General features: G+C 61.2%; 2 protein-coding genes across 8 annotated transcripts in view; both read left to right on the forward strand.

The window, feature by feature from the left end:
- GBF1 (golgi brefeldin A resistant guanine nucleotide exchange factor 1) overlaps positions 1–1808 on the forward strand; it is a 111433-nt gene extending 109625 nt beyond the window's left edge. For all 7 annotated transcript variants that reach the window (XM_076338609.1, XM_076338610.1, XM_076338607.1 and 4 more), the window contains one exon: positions 150–1808. In XM_076338609.1, coding sequence (XP_076194724.1) covers positions 150–436 — 287 coding nt within the window. In that variant the 3' untranslated portion in view covers positions 437–1808. The remainder of the gene's footprint in view (positions 1–149) is intronic.
- A 4057-nt stretch (positions 1809–5865) lies between these two features.
- Positions 5866–16049, forward strand: TMEM150A (transmembrane protein 150A). The gene is made up of 7 exons (XM_076338641.1): positions 5866–6037; positions 8238–8285; positions 10616–10687; positions 10849–10916; positions 11051–11178; positions 12209–12386; positions 14239–16049. The coding sequence occupies exons 1-7, from the start codon at positions 5958–5960 to the stop codon at positions 14481–14483; spliced, it is 819 nt and encodes a 272-aa protein (XP_076194756.1). The 5' UTR covers positions 5866–5957; the 3' UTR covers positions 14484–16049.
- The last annotated feature ends 209 nt before the right edge of the window (positions 16050–16258 follow it).

The following is a 16258-nucleotide window of genomic DNA, read 5'->3' on the forward strand; positions in this document are numbered from 1 at the left end:
CCTGTTCCTCAGGGCCTCGTATGTAGGTATGTGGAAGGGGCAAGTCTGAAAAGGCCCTGAGTTGATCTTCAGCCCTGCTTAGCTTTGAGCTGAAAGGTGACATTGTCAGGGCCTGTATAAGGATGTATTTTGTCTCTTCCTTTTTCCAGAGTCTGAGAGAGCCACTGCACCTGCCTCACCCACCATCAGCACCTCTGCCTCTCCTTCTTTCCCAGCATCAGCTCCAACAAAGACAAGCCCCGTTACAGACATACCTCCTACGACAGCACAGCCGCCACTCATCCTGCAGCCTCTTGCCTCTCCCCTGCAGGTTGGGGTGCCACCTATGACTCTTCCAATCATTCTCAACCCAGCCCTAATTGAAGCCACCTCTCCTGTTCCCCTCTTAGCTACACCACGGCCCACTGACCCCATGACAACCTCTGAAGTCAATTAGTTCGAGGGTGTCTGAGACCTGTCTGCTGAGGAAGCTCTGTGGGTGGAGGATGCTGGCCAAATGTTCTCTGGCAGCAGGCATGTTTGTTTTAGAAGATGATGCTAACCTGAGCAGAAGGGCTGCTGCCACAATCCCCTTGGAGCACATCACATTCTGCTCCCTTCTTGTGGCAACCACCTAGAAATCCGCCTAGAAATCCCTGTCGTCTTGGAGGGGTGCCCAGTTTCACTGACCAGTCTCCTTCCCGCCTTCACAATCTCAGGGGCCAGGCAATGCCCACACCCAGCAGCCTGGGACCAAGCTGCCACCAGTTCATCTGGTGAAGAGGGGAAACTCTCTGATGTCACACCAGAGAGGGGCTGCAGTACACAACTGCCTCTCAGATTATTCAGTTCAGTCCCTGGACAATTCCCCAGCCATTCCCTAGCTTTCCTGCCCATGCTTCTGGTCTCATTGCTTTGTTTGGGCTCTGGGCATGCCTGGGTTCAGCAGGTTAAGAATTTTGTGGATTGCTTACAGTGCAGCTCCCAACTTGCTACATAGGGCTTCTTGTCTGCTGTAGCCACATGCTTTCCTTCTGCAACATGGATCACAGCAATCCCCATGCCAGATATGGAGCAGGCAGCAAGGGAGTCTGGCGGGGGCAGCACTGCTTTCCTCCCTCCTCCTGTAAATATAATCAGGCTTTCTGGTTGGAGAGAGCAAATTCAGAAGGCTCTGCCTAGTTGAGCAGATGAGAAGGAAATGCAGAATCCCATGAGCTGAGAGCAGAGCACCATGGCCATCTCTCAAACAGCGCTTGGGGAGCCACTCCCCCGGGGTGCACAGCAGTGCTGTGTTGGCCGCCACTCGCTACATTGGCCTCTTGGTGTCCAACCCCATTCCTTAGGAGAACGTCCTCTTCAGCTAGAGAAGATCTGCTGACAGATGCCCAACAAGTCTGCTGTGCTTTCTCTTGGAAGCTCTGCAGAGACTGCACCCTTTTGAATCTTCTAGTTGTTGGGAGCCCACCTCCTTCTCCACCTAGAACGCCCCTGCAGCTGAGGCCCTGGCAGTCATTCTTGTGCTTCTGCCTTGCAGCAAGGATGTCCTGCTCTTCCACCCCGTCATGCCCAGAGCAGAGCTGGCTGCCTGGCAAGCGCTGCATCTCCGTTCTTCCTCCTCTCTCGATTAGTTGGCTAAATTCTCAATAATACCAATCTCAGAAATCCCACTGGTGACTGGGAGGGGCATGGGCGTGACTCCAACCCAGTGTATACTGTACTGAGAGGAACCTGCGGTTGGGGTGGGAGTACAACCAGTGTACATAAGAGTAAATGGCTACAAATCCAATGGACTTTTTACAGTGTAATAAATACATCCTGTAAATGAATGCTCTAGCGTTGCACTCCTTTTTCTGTCATGGTTCTGCGGCTCAGAGCTTTGGGAAGAGTGGAGTTTAGTTGTCAAGGTGCTGTGCCCGGCTGCCAGCCCCCTGGCTCCATATAGCAGGATCCTCCAACAGAGTGCTCTGTCTGCGGGGAGCACGGAGGGACTTGCCCTAACAAGTGGTCAGCTCATAGCGGGGGGCTGCAGTGGAGGTTGGCCATCAAGGGGCTAAGCAGAAATGGTTCCCATCACGGGCAAAGCAGAGCTGTAACAGCTAGATTGCTCTTGCTTCTGGCAAGAAGTGTCGGCTGTAAAATTTCTGGTGTTATGTTGGTGTGTGCTCGTGCACCACCAGGACTGAGGGTGGAGACTAGGGCTGAGGAGCAAGTGCCCTGCGGCATCTCGGCATGCAGCCAGAACAGAGACCTCGGGGACAACCTGGCTGACTTTGGAGAAAGGAGCATTTTCTGTCTGATGAGGAAGAAATCCTCGTTTCCACTGACAGGACTTGGAGAGGGCGTGAGAGATCCTGGGCTCTTCCAGGGCTAATGCTTGCCATGGATATGGACAACCACACATACTTCCCTCCCGGTTTTTTCTACTTTGTCTTGTGGCAAGATCCACGCAGTGCCACAGTGTCCTTAGAGCTGTGTGAGGCACCAATGCCTTTCCTGTCGCAAGGATTCCAAGAGACTCCTACGGGCTTGAGAAGGGGTTTGAAAACTTGGTGTTTGTTTGAATTGCATGAGCAAAGGTCTAAATATTGCATAGTGGAAGAGTAATGTGCATACTAAGAAAGTCCCATTAATAAATCCTGGTTCCCTTACCCCATTTCCACCGTTCCTGGAATATTTTCACTGCTGCAGCCTTCTCTTCCTCACCCTCCACTGCTTCCAGACTGTGTCCTTCCAGCCCTTAGATGTTTTCATTCATGTATTTGAATCCTCGTGCTGTCCATGGCCCTTCTGTATCCAGCCCACCTCTCTGTCTTGAATTTCTGAGCCTTCAGTTCTATTTACAGCTCTGTTTTTCTGAGCTGCCTCCAAAATGCTCGCTGAAACCTTTAGATTATTAACTCTTTGTAAACCATTGCTCAATTGTCAAATGCCTCGATGGCAGCACTACTGCCCTCTGATCCCCGGACGGTCCTTTGACTTCTTGGAGTGGTGTCAGCTATTGGCAAAGCCCAGTTTTTCCTGCTGCCTTCAGGGAGCTGTTTGGGGGGTGCTATGTTTTAAACTGTGTTTGCAAACCCAGTTTCTACTGAGAGCATTACATCTTAATTCAGACAATTGCGGTGCAAAGCAAAAGCCACCCGAGGAAACTGCAGGAAGCGGGACTGGAATGGAAAGAATGTCAGCTGGAAAGACAGACAGAATTGCACTTTAAACAGTTTTCACTAGACTGTAAATAGGAATGGACTGGAAAACCAGAAAAAAAATTCTTTGAATGTTGTTTGGATTTTGCAGTAACAAGGTTTCATGTGTTACAGAGAAAAAATAACAGGGGAAGTGTTTGAACCGAAACAGAGATGGAACCAACTGACAGGTAGCATGTGCTGTTATATACATATTTTTATCAATAAGTCTCTTGAACTCTATTTGTAACTTAAATTACATACAAGACAGCCATACTACCAGCTGCTGTTGGTGAGGAGCGGTGTTCACAACACTAGCCTTCAGGTTTGTCCCAGCATATCCTTTTTCTAGTCTTGAACTTCTTTCTCATTTTTACGGGTCTGACTCGCTGTTTTCCAGAGGAGGCTGGACAGACATCACCCTAGTTTGGATTTACGTACCTCTTCTGTTCCCATTTACATCGAGAACTTCCACCGCTGAAACAGAATAGAAATAAGTATTGGGACTTAGCGTGTGTCAGTAGGACGCGTTACTGTGGAGCTGGTGTTTTCCTCATTGGTGTGAAGCTTCCTAGTGGGAGAAAGCCCTACTGAAAGATGAGGCATGGCTGTAGAACTTAAATTTGGCACTGAAACGTGTGAAACTGAAGCAATGCTGCTTTTAGATTCAATTTTTAAATTGAATCTGAGCATACTCAGAAGACCTGGTCTGAAGGAAAGATTTCCATGAAGTATCTTCCAACAGTGCGCTGGCTTTTTTAGAAGTTACCCGCACTCCTAGAAAATGCCAGCTGTTGAACTCCTGGAAAAATGTGCGCCTGTTACGGAGCCCAGAGTATCCTGTGCCATGCTCCTTTGCCCCACCTGCACGGAAGGCACCCCAGCGGGGTTTGTACCGCTCACCCCGTGGCCCAGGAGCAATCTGAGCCCCGCCAAGGCTGCTGGAGGCGGCAGCAGCTGCGCTGCTGGCCCGGCGCCTGCCGCCCTGACCGGCATTGTTCCCACCACAGTCTGTCCGTGCGGCCGTGGGGGCTGCTGGGAGAGGGAGGGCCAGGCCTGCTGTCCGCCGGCAGACAGAAATTCAGGGGGCAGCTTTGGGAGCACGACCGGCTCAGGAGCAAAGTTCTAGAGTGCAGCTCCTGCAGCGAAAGGTCAGGGAACTGACGTGCTGAACAGCAAGGAGAGACTCCGGGCCTGCGAGGAAGCTGCCTGGAGTGCGAGTCAACGCGTAGGAAGATGAGATCCCCTGAGACTACAAGTCCCAGTATGCAATACTACTCCTCCAGTTGCATAACCTGCAACCCTGGCCCGGGCGAGGTGGTGGGCGGCCGGAGCTCCTCTCCCATGCAGGCCAGGGGCAGGTGCTGTTCCCGGGCAGCTCCTCTCTGCAGAAGGCAGCGGGAAGGTGCAGGCCTCATGAGCACCGGCCGCTCCGGGGCCCGAGGAGTGCATGCACCCTTTGGCTACGCCGGATGTTTTGGGACTTGCAAACACACGCCTGCAAGCAGCTGCGGGTGGCTGGGTGGGTTACTGCTGAGTTACTGATAGGGAAATGGGGCTGCCGTGGCCTTGCCGCAACCCGGCTGCTCTGCCAGGGGCAGCTGTGCTTCCTCTTCTCAAGTTTTCCACATAAGAAAAATGGAAATTTCTCTGGGCAGCAGGGTTGGTGGGTGGCTGCTAAACTTAATCCCTAGGTGAGCCATTTGTAGAAAGTGTCTGGGAAAGGAGGGGTCAGGCTAACCGGGTTGGGGTGGTGCCTGCAGGCAGTGGCTTGCAGCGTGTGCGAGGCAGCTGAGGTGTCGCTAGCCATTTGGCGAGAGCGCAAGATCAGTCAACACAGGAGCACAAACTGAGCCTTGTCTTCAGGAGGGAAGGCTGAGCCCTTGTTAACCCTCCTCCCATGAGGAAGAAGAGGGGACTCAGTAAGGGCTGAGTGTCTGGCCACTACCTGGTGCTGTACCTCCTGCCTCACCCCTGTGCTGAGACAGTGCCCTTTGGGCCGTGCTTCCTGGAGGAGCCCACGGCCTCGTAGACATGGGGACAGGGATGGTGTCTGGGGCAGAGAGCGCATCACCTGGGGCTGGGGAAGAGACCCCAGCACCCTGCAGCCAGCTGCTGCTACCTGATTCAGCCTTGTCAAAGGCTGCTCCAGGCTGCAGCTCCAGGGAGGGGGGTGTTTGCTGCTGTGCAGTGCCCTGGTGTCTCCTCTGTCCTCTTTTCTTGGGGCCGATGCCAGTGCTGTGGGGCACGTCCCTGTCCTGGGGGTCTTGCCGAGCAGGAGCCTGTCCCTCCACCCCGGCTGCGTCCCGCAGAGGACAAGGGACAGCAGACCTCGCTCTCGGGGTTGCTCCGGCCACAGCCTGCCTGCCCCGCGGACCCGAGCGTCAGCGGCTCCGTGCAATCCCCGCTCCTTGCCTGCCGGCTGCCCTTCCCCAGCCCTGCCCGGCCGGGGGTGCCGGCGCGTCCCCCCGGGCCGGCAGCGCGGCCGCCACGTGGCGCCCGGGGCCGCGCCGGGCCGTCCCCGCTCCCCGCCGGACGGGGCGGGCCCTGCCCGCCGAGCGGGACCCGCGCGGCCCGCGGGGCGGGGCCGGGCTGGGCTGGGCTGGGCTGTCCCGGCTCGGCTCGGCTCGGCTCGGCTCGGCTCGGCTCGGCTCGGCTCCGCACGGCCGGACTTCGCTCCGCCGGCCCGGCCCCGTCCCGGCCGCCCATGGGGAGCGCGGCCCGGCGGCGGCCCGGCAGCAGGAGGCAGCGGGGAGGCTCCCCCGGCGGGCCCGCTCGCCCGTAGCCCGGCGGGGCATGCCCGGCCCCAGGATGCCGGCCTGGGGGATCCTGCCCGTCACGCTGCCTGCCTTCACCATCACCGGCATGTGGATCGTGTGAGTGCCGCGGGACGGCCCGGAGCCGCCGCTAGCCCCTCCACCTCCCCGGCGGCGGGGCCGGAGCCGCCGGGACGGGGTCGCCCGGGCTGCGGGGCGGGATGCTGCGGGGCAGGGGGCTGGAGGATGCTGCGGGATGCTGCGAGGCGGTGGGGGGGTTGCGGGGCACTGCTGAGCCCGCATCATCTTGGGGCGCTTCTGCACGCTCAGTTGCTTCCACGCCTCCCCGTCCCCCCCACAGCCACCCTGCGTGGTCGCTGCATCCCCTGCAGCGGCGCTGGCATGTGCCTCCCTGGCCTCGCGCCCCTGACACCCCGTGGGATCGCGTGCCCCTGTCCAGGCGTGAGTGCGGCAAATGCTTAGGCAGCACGGGAACGGCCTTGGGAGCGATGCCACCGGCGCAGGTCCTGCAGCGCCAGGGCGGTAACCAGCACATGAGCACCCATCCCATCCCGGCCCCAGATGGGATGGATGGGAGGGCCAGGGAACGTTTGTCCCTTGTGCTGGGGGCAGAGGCTGTGTCACCTGGCTGAGCAGCACTAGCCCACCCTGCCGGTCCCTTCCCCGGGCCTTGGCCCTGGGATCTCAGCTGGTCACATAGGGCTGTCCTGCCCCGGTCCATCAGCCCCCCTGTGCCTCTGCTGCAGGGGCGGTGGGCGCATAGGTGATGGGACTTTCTGGGGTGTGGGATAGAGCAAACGCACCCCATGCCACACGGGTCCCTCTGAGAGCTTTCCCCCTGTGGTATCCCCCATCCTCCTACACGACAAAGCCGAATGCTGACCCTGGTGCAGGGAACTCATACTCCCAAGTTTTTCCCCTGGATGCCCCACAAAGCCCTGGCTGTCTCCCATGGGTGACCCTGGGGGGCAGAAGCCCCTCCAGCCCGGAGCAGCATGAGTGGGAGGTGCTGCTCGTGGTCCTTGCTGCCAGAGCTGCCCTGGGAGGGGGGGTTTCAGGCCCTTTTTTGTGGCCCCAAACATGTCCTGCAGCCACCCGGGGGATGCTGTATCCCCCAGCGCAGTGGCAGGGTGAGGCTGGGCGGTTGCATGTGGGAGCGTGTGGCCCATGAGGGGGCCTGGCATGCAGAGCTGTGCGGGGGGACCGGGTGGATGGGGGCACATCCCACTGGGGGAGGGCAGTGCCGTTTGTACCTCTTTTGGCTTATTCCCCCTCCCAGGAGGGCGCGGAGGGCTGGAACGGGGACTGGGTGCTTGGGGGAGACCTGTGCTGGGAAGTGGCTGGGTAAGGTGTCTGTGGGGGGGCGGTGCTCTTGGTGGGTGGCCCTTGGGGTGGGCAGCGCTGCCCCTGGGTTCCCCCCAGCTGTCCTGCTTTTTGCCCCGGCGCCTCTCTGCTAGGATCATCCTTTTTGCAGCCCGGCTGTTACGTGGCCAGCTTGGGAGGGAGAGGGGTTTTCTTACCGGTGCCGGGGCCTATTTTTAACCTGAGCTGTTTACAGCTGGTGGTGGAGATTTGAACAGCACAGGGCCACCCGCTGCTGTGGCTGCTGGGCAGGAGGGCTCCTTGCCAGCTGTGGGGGCCACGGGGCCGAGACTCCCCCCCTGGAGCTGAGCAGGATGCATGTCCTGAACCCCTTGTTATGCTGACCGAGGTGCAGGGGTGACTCCACGGTGAAATGCTCTATGGAGCTGATCTGCCCAAAGTGCCCTGCTAACGCACCAGCTACTTTTCCAGGCTTCTTTTAGCTCTGGGTGCCGTCCAGCCAGGGGCCGAGGGAAGCACGGCAGGGCCCAGTGGCCATCAGGTGACACCCTGCACGGCTGTAGGCTGGCGGAGAGCCCCGATGCCGGGGTGGGGGGCTCTGTGGCAGAGCAGCCCCCCAGAGCCCAGGGAGCACGGCAGTGCAAAGGGGAAGAGGCCCCGCGGGAGCAGCTGCATCCACACTAAACCAGAGTCAGAGGCAGCTCTCGGCAGGGATGGGAGTACTGGGCAGGGGGACCTGGTTCTGGCAGCAAGAGCTCCCTGGAGCATGGGCTGGACTCATGCACTTGCTTTTCTTTTTCCTGCTTTGTAAAGCCAGGAGGTGCCTCAGGGTGAGCGCTGGCCCCTGGCAGGCAGCAAGGGCTTGTACCCCCCGCTCCCATGGCTGGTCCCTGGGGCGGGCCCCAGGTGCCGGCCGGGAGCAGGGATGCAGGGAGGCAGGCGGCTACGGTAATCCCTGTTGTTGTCTCTCCCCCAGGTACGCCATGGCACTCTCCAACAACCACATCTGCCCTGTCCACAACTGGTAAGGCCTGGGGGGGCAGCGGGGGCCCTTCGCCAAGGACGGGCTCAGTTAAAGACCCCGGTAATGTCAGGTCCCCTTCCGGACCTGTCCCGCTTGAACTATGCCATGCTGTGCCGGACCACTGGGAAGCTGAGGCTCCCCTGCACTGTCACCATGCTGAAAGGGGGGTCCAGGGCCAGGCTGGCCCGAGGAGGGGGCTGAGATGGTAGGAGAGGTGGGAGCATCGAGCGGGGCACAAAACCACCTTCTCCCCCAGGAGATACGACGGTGACAGTGATGGGGCACAGTCGCCCCAGGGCATGTGTCTCCTGTCCGGCCCCACGAGTGGCTTTTGGGAGCAGAGCCTCTTGGGGATTAGCTGCTGGCAGGGTTGGGCCCTGCGTTTGCAAAGCGGTGAGGATGCCAGGGCCGAGCAGGGCTATTGAAAGCCGCCCTCCCTCCCCCGCCCAGGCTCGCCTGCGGTTACGGCTGCTCCGGTGAACGGTCCAGCCCTGCTTGCAAACCAGGCGGGGAGAAGGAGGCCATTGAAAAAAACACAGCATGGAGAAGTATGAAAATAAGTGGTCAGGGAATTACAGAGGGCCGTGTGTCTCCATGGAAAAGGTTGAGGCTTGCTTGCTTGAGGTTAAATCTGGCAGTGCCAGGGCGACGGGATGGCCCGGTGGCGCCCAGCCACCCCACGGGCAGAGCTGCCTGCAGCACCCTGGGATGGGGGACGAGGCGCGGGAGAGGCAAGGGCTGGGAAAAAAAACCTGTTTGCTCTCTTGGCAACTTCTTCTGCAGGGTTTTTGGCTTGTTGTGTCTCCTTAAAAATCTGCCCAGAAAAATCCATGTTAGTTTAATTCTTGCCGGAGTGTTTGAAGGAGAAGGGGAAAAAAAAAATCCCACTGCCATTTCCTGCCTGATGGCTGATTCTGCCCTGGGAAGAATGTGTGTGTCGGGTTGTCTCCTCTGCACAGCCAGCCCTTAATGATGAATAATGCTTCCCGGCCTCGGGCTGCTCGCTTTAAACAAAATAATAATAAAAAAAACCCTCCCAAACCAAACACAGCCCCAAAAGCGGCCCTTGAGGAGGCTGTGGGGCTTCATGCCTCGCCGGGGTTGCGGTCGGAAAACAAAGCCACCAGTAAACGAGGAGACTGAAAAAACACCAGAGCCCAGCCCGGCCCTTTCCAAAAAGACCTTTTTAACCGTGCGCTTGCTGAGTGGCTGGAGGCGGCTGATGGTCAGCCTGGGCCAGGGGCAGGGTGGCACTGTCCCCCCCATGGCTCCCGTCCCTGCCGTGGGGCTGGGGGTGTCTGAGGGGGCCCTTTGGGGCACAGGGCTTTGGGCTCCCTGCCTGTGGGGTGGGGAGGGGGCCCTGCCCAGCTGTGCCAGGCAGAGGTGCCGGGTGCCTGGGTGATGCTGCAGCAAAGGGGCGCCCGAAAACCCACTGCAAGTGTGTGCCAGCTCCCGGGAGAGCTGGGACAGCGAGGGGACATGTACCCCCCACACGGGGGAATTTGGTTACGGTTGCAGGCAGCAGCTGTGCCACAGGAAGGTGTCTCGGGCTGATAAGAGCTCTGGGTCCCTGGGCTCACCGAGTCTGTGGCCGCAGGAGGCACTTCCAGGGCTCTGCGGTGGTTGCGGGCAGCAGAGCCCTGCCCCAGCCTGGCAGTGCTGGGGGCTGCTAACAGGCCCCCGGGGGGGATGCCCTGCCGGTGTGCCAGGCTCCCCAGGGCACCCTCGGGCTTGCTCCTGTCGTGTCCCCCCTCAGGCAGCTCCTCCCAGCTCCTCAGGCAGCTCTCTCCCTCCCAGGCTGGGTGGCACTGCCCTGGGGTGCTTGTGGCCATGGGGGCCATTTCCCACTCAGCTCGGCGTTCCCGCCCATCCCGTGCAAGCCCGGAGCTGTCAGTGGCAGCGTGCCTAGCTCCACCCGAGCTCCCACCCCGGGGATGTGTGTGACGGGGCTGGCACGCGGGTGCTCCCGCTCCCACCTGGGCCTGCAGGAACCCCTTGAGCCCAGCACCCCGGCCCGTGCACCCAGTGGGTGCGTGCAGCCTCCCACCCCGCCATGGCCTCTCCCTTGGAGGCCAGGACTCCGGGTGGGCAGCAGAGCCAGCAGGCAGGGGACAGGCTGTGGAAACCCAGGCGTGATGTTCCCGGAGGACCCTGTTGGGCGGTGGGTCACTCCCTGGAGGGGTTTGTCCCCAGGGTGCAGGCACATCCCTAGGGTCAGGCTGCGCTCGCTGGGGAGCAACTCTGCTGCCATTGCAGGGTCTGTGGGCAGGACACAGGAGGGTCCCGAGCAGCAGCTCAGCTCTCCTAGCCTGTCCCTTTGCTCCCGGCAGGAATTACAACCAGTCGTGCGGTGTGGACAGCCCCGGCTCCTGCTGCACGCTGGACCACATCCCCCTCGTCAGGTGAGCAGCTGCGGGGTGGGAGTGTGGGGCCGGCCGGGGGTCGGAACCGCTCCGAGAGCCCCACTGGGGCAACACAGGAGTGTGTCCTGGGGAGGGGAGCAAGCGCCGCACCCCAGTGCCCCCAAGCTGAGGGCTCCCTGGGCCTTGCCTTGTCCCCGCAGCAAGTGTGGCACCCTGCCTCCCGAGAGCTGCTTCTTCAGCCTCATCTGCAGCCTGGGCTCCTTCATGGGTAAGTGCCCGCTGCCGGGGGAGCGGGGCTGGGAGCAGGGTGCCCTGTGGCGCTCACCCCCCGGTGGGGGCAGGGGCGGGTGGTGGGGGGCCGTAGGAGGTGGCGTGCGACGGGGCTGTGTCTTCCTCCCGCAGTCATCCTGGTGGGGCTGCTGCGCTACGCCCACCTCCTGGAGCGCCTTGGGCCATCCCTCCTCAACACCCTGGGGCTGGCCACCGGCTGGGTCTGCGCTGCCGGCCTCACCATGGTCGGCAACTTCCAGGTAAGGCATCTCCTCGGGGAGTCCCCAGGGGCAGGAGGGGTGGAAGGGGCCCTTGGCTGGAGCGGGGCAGTGGCAGCGCTCGGCGGTGTAGGATTTGGGGTGGTTGTTTTGATCGAGCACCCCCATCTGTGCACTCCTTCACCTCCGCCGGGCGCTGTGTTTCCCCAGGCGCTGGGACTCCTCTTTGCTTGTGCACTCGTAGTTTTGGGTCCAGATTAAGCTGCCGGGTTTGGTTTAACCCTGACCTGAGACCCTCTGCAGGGTCTGTCCCCTCCGTGAACGGCGTGACCCCACACGGGCAAGGACGTGCCAGCCGGGCAGAGGAGACCCAGCCAAGCTGCCGATGCTCCCGCTGCCCGGCCGTCCCGCTGTGGATGCCTGCTGCTCGGGGGGGGGGGGGGGGGGGGGGGGGGGGGGGGCGATGCCAGGAAACTGGGCAGAGCCTGCGCTTGCAGGGTCCGGAGCAGTCCAGGGCTTGGCGGCAGATGGCGGCGCTCACCCCCACGCCTGCGCTGCCAGGCACCGGCCTCCCGGCAGCTGCCTGCCCTCTGCCTGCGGCAGCCGGTCCCTTCTGCTTGGCAGGAGGCTGCTGCCGGCGCCGCCCCCCCCCCCCGCACCCCCCCCGGGAGAAGCTTCGCTGGCCCCAATCCCCCTTGTGCCCCAGCCATGGCTCAGCGGCTCTGCTGAAGGCAGGGCTGTGACCCCCAGGAGGGGGTGCGGGCAGCCCCAGATGCTGTTCAGGGCAGAGGGCAGCCCCTGTCCAATGCCCCCGGGCACGGCAGGGCTGTTGGCCCAAGGGGCTTGGGAGCTACCACCCCACAGATGAAAGAGACGGAAGCGCTTTGAGATCCCAGCAGCAGACGGTGCGTCCAAATCTGCTCTTCAGCCAGGAGTCGGGCACAGGGCGAGCTGCCTGGACCCGCTCCTGGTACTGCCTGCGCCCCTGCCTGGGCTCGAGCCCACCCCCTGGCGCAGAGCCGTGCTGGGGGAGCACCCTGGGGTGCCGGCAGCAATGGTCTCTCCCCCGCAGGTGGATCATGCTAAGGTGCTGCACTACATCGGGGCGGGGGTGGCCTTTCCCACCAGCATGCTGTTCCTGCTCCTGCAGTCCATCCTCACCTACCGCATGGCCAAAACCCGCGGGCAGTACTGGACCGGCCACTTACGTAGCATCCTCGCCGCTGTGGCCTTCCTCACCCTCGTCTTCAGTATCCTTCTGAAGGGTGTGGGGAGGAGATCCAGGATGAGCTGGCGAAAGTTGGTCCTCGTGGGGGGTACACGCCCCATGTCCTCCATCCTTGGTCTGGCAGCGAGGCACGGTGCCAGGAGAGGGACTGGGCAGGGGGCTGAGGGCGGGCAGCTCGCTGCAGGTGTAGGCTGGAAGAGCATCAGTATCGGGGCCATGCAGGGGCCGAGGAGGGGAAGGGATGCTTGGTGGGCATCTCTCGGGGCGCTGGGGTGCCCCAAACCAGCCCTGCCCTGGCTGCTGCAGCCCAGCCCAGCCACCGCTGCAGGCTCCAGCCCCACACATTGCAGAGTGGAAGGGCCAGTTAGTTGTGGGTTTTTTTAATGAGACAAAGGTGTGTTGAGCCCTCGGCAATGCAGAGTCCATCTGAGTTACCTATATGGCCAAAGCCGAGTACAAAAGCGCTCTGTGCGGGTGCCAGGCGGGCATGTGGCAGCACCTCTGCCAGCCGGGGCTCACAGGCACCCGCCGGCCGACCTGCCCATGGGACAAGGGAGGGCTCGGTGAGCAGGGGCTGGGGTCCGCAAACACCGTGCCCGGGAGGGAGGGCACAGTGGCAGGCGGAGCGGGGTTGGAAGAATGGTCCCGAGTGTGGGGCTGGGGAGCCAGGGGCTTATCTGGGTCTGAGGTTAGGGATAAATTGGGAAACAAGGTGGTGGTTATTGGGCAGGAAGGGGAAAAAGCATGCGGTGTCCATGGGTCCCAAAGAGGCTGGCTGGGGTCTGGCCGGGGTGAGCAGCGCAGGAGCCTGGGGGGTGCTGGCGGGCCTCGGATGTGCCAGAGGGTCCCCTCTGTCACCGCAACAGGCAGGTGGGCCAGGAAGCAGGCAGGGAGCTGGGAAGGGCAGGAGTGCTGTGGAGCCATGCCACCTTGGGAGGGACAGGCAGGGCATGTAAGGAGAAGGGAGACAGGACTGGTGCCTGTCTGCCATGGCCATGCTGCTCTGTAAGCGCTGGGGACTGGAAGTGGGAAAACAGCGAGCTGTGGTGGAGACGGTGTGGGGAAGGGGCTGGGACCTCTCCTGGTGGGATGGGGGGAGTGAGCAGAGGGCTCTACTCTGTGCATATCAGGTCCCTGCCTCTCCAGCTCTCCCAGATCTTGGTCTCACTGGCAGAAGGCAGGATACTGCCAGAGGCTTCACCGGGAGGCCTGGGAGATGTACCTGCCTTCTCCCCTCACCCGTGGTGGCTCTGGCAGTAGGTTTCCCTAGAGATCCCCAGTAGGGATGAGAGAAGCATAAAGAAGCTCTGGCAGCAGGAGGACCTGGAGGAGAGGGAGGAGGCCCCCCCTCCGGGGTGAGCCAGCCGGCAGCGCAGAGGAACGCGGAGTGCTGTGGGGCTGGGACGCAGCAGCCCAAACCCCCTTACCAAGGAGATGGAAGGCTGATGAGTTTTATCGACTTTTGACTGCATCCTGCGGAAGGATGGGAAGCCTGATTTGAGGAAGAGGTGAGGGGTGTGGGGAGGGTGAGGCAGCCGGGCACCTGGCTTGCCCTGAGGGCTGCAGCCTGAGTTCCCCCTGCCCCGGCCTCTTCAGAAAATCCCCGCCTGGCATCAGTCCCATGATTTACTGAAGCTGGTTTAGGCATGTGTGCCACCGCCTCACCTGTGCCGCAGCTCTCCCAGTGCTGGGGGAAGCATGCGGGGTTTCTTGGGTTTAGGGGTGGTGGTGTGGGGGGTTTCTTGGTTTTAGGGGTGGTGGTGTGTTTCCTGCGGAGGGGGGCTGCTCACGGCTGCCCCAGCGTGCAGTGGGATGTGGTCCTCCATGGGGTGGTTGGGGTCCAGCTGTGCTTTCCTTGACGGGGATGCCCTCAGGCGGTGTGTTCTTCATCCAGGAGAGCTTCGTGCTGCAGCACGTGGCTGCCCTGTGCGAGTGGATGTTCATCATTGATGTCCTGGTCTTCTACGGCACCTTCACCTTTGAGTTTGGGGCCATCTCCACAGACACCTTCCTGGTCCTGCTGAAAGCCAGCCGGGCCCCCAAAAGTTACAAAGGCGAGAGCGGCATGTCCAGCACGGCCCACATCCACAGCCACACGGAGGGCCTGGCTATGGCCTGACCCCCACGGGAGGCAGGCTCACGGTGGGGACCCCCAAATTGGGCTCTGCCAATGACTTCCCCCGCCTTGAATGTCTCCGAGACCCCGGCTGCCTCGGGGTGCGTGTGTGCATGTGTGTGCACGTGTGGGCGTGCATTGCCCTCCCCTCCTAGTGGGAGCTGTGGCCAGGGCTCCTCCGGCAGCCGGTGTCCCCTGCAGGAGCTGCCTCCTCTCTGCCCGCAGGGTTTGGGGTCACTGCTGGGGTGCGGGGATGCCAGGCCGGTGCTGCTATCAGCAGAGCCAGGATCTGCCCCTGAGCTTCCGGGGTTGCCCTTGCTGACTCGGGGGCTGTCGGAGGCAATCATGCAGAGGCCCCCTTCTGTAAGGGACGTGGGGGAACAGGGGGCTCACCCTCCCCTCACCACGCAAACCTTGTGTGCTGGGGAGGGGGGGATCACTGTTCCTCCCTCCTCCACGGCCATGGGGGTAGGGTTCAGCAGAGCAAGCCTTCCAGACGGCCGCTGTGACTGTCAGAGGAGCCAAAACCCCAGAGTGCCTTTTCCCTTCCTCGGGAGCTGATGGCAGTGCCAGTCTGCCTGCACCCCCAGTGAGGATGGCAGCTGGGGGTCTCTCCCTGCCTGCCTGCCCGAGTGGGGGTAGTGCCTTGCACTGATGCAGGATGACACCAGCAGCCCCGGCTGGACCGCGCTGGCCCTCCCAGCCAGGGCTCTCCCTGCTCAGGGTCTTCCATACCTCCAGCCAATGACTTTCCCACATTTTTTCAGCTTGGGGGAGAATTGCCAAGGCAGGTTTCACCTCCTGGGCCATGGCGTTCCTGTGCTCCCTGGCAGCCAGCTAAGGTTAGGAAATGCGTCTTTGATTTACTGTCACACCGGGGATGTCCTGCAAGCACAGTGCCTGCAGAGTGGCGGATTTCCCCTCCATAGCGCTGCCAACCTAAGCTGTCCCGCCAGGGAGCCTGCACGCCCCCAGCCCCGGTCTCCCAGCCCGGGGGTGGGCTGCTGCCAACGCTCCCACCCAGGGAGCGCAGGCACAGAAAGGGGAAGCACTTCTGTAGGAACAGAGGAAGCCCGTGCCCCGTTCTGCTGGGACTCCCAAATCCGTCCTCCGGTGCCTTCCCCACCGCTCAGCCCGGCCAGCGCCTGCCTGGTGAGAGCTCGTCCCACTCAGCCCCAGGCTCCTCAGGCTGAGCCCCAGCCTGCGGCATCCTGGGCAGGGGGCTGGGGTGGAGGGGTGGGGTGTAGAGGAGGATGAATGCCTCTGTGTGTGTGTGTGTGTGCGCGTGTGTGTGTATGTGTATGTATATATAGATCTACATATATATATACATATATATATAAAAATTTTCCCTTGTCCCTGGAGAGGGGCATTTGCTGCTGCTATGCGCATTGATCGGGTTGGGCTCCCTGATTTGCCCACCTTTTCAAAATCGGCCTATAAATCCACCAGTATATGTAGTTCGAAGAGGAGCATTTCTCACTTTTATATCTAATATATGTTTAAAATATATATATATGAAGAGAGAACGGTGAATTTACAATAATAAAAGTGAAAATCAGCCAAGGGCGAGGCAGACCGTCCTTCCCTGCTGCGCGGGACTGGGGTAGCGACCGGCTTTGGGGCCGGGGTCCAAAGGGATGGGGGACGAAGGGTCCTGCGGGTCTCGGGGGACAGCCGTGAGCCCGGGGCTCGGTTCCCTGTCCCGAGTGTCAGGCTGGCAGAAGACAAGCGGTTTCACCCGGGATGCAGCAGCCTGGAGTTGCATGTCCCGTCCC

This window comes from Aptenodytes patagonicus, chromosome 5, assembly GCF_965638725.1.
Source record: "Aptenodytes patagonicus chromosome 5, bAptPat1.pri.cur, whole genome shotgun sequence".
Classification (NCBI taxonomy): domain Eukaryota; kingdom Metazoa; phylum Chordata; class Aves; order Sphenisciformes; family Spheniscidae; genus Aptenodytes; species Aptenodytes patagonicus.

Excerpts from the sequence above, each read along its gene's own strand:
- TMEM150A (XM_076338641.1), top strand. The coding sequence starts at position 5,958 with ATGCCCGGCCCCAGGATGCCGGCCTGGGGGATCCTGCCCGTCACGCTG. Across the intron at positions 10,688-10,848 it reads GACCACATCCCCCTCGTCAG|CAAGTGTGGCACCCTGCCTC; the intron begins GTGAGCAGCTGC and ends TTGTCCCCGCAG. Across the intron at positions 12,387-14,238 it reads CTTCCTCACCCTCGTCTTCA|GCGGTGTGTTCTTCATCCAG; the intron begins GTATCCTTCTGA and ends GGATGCCCTCAG.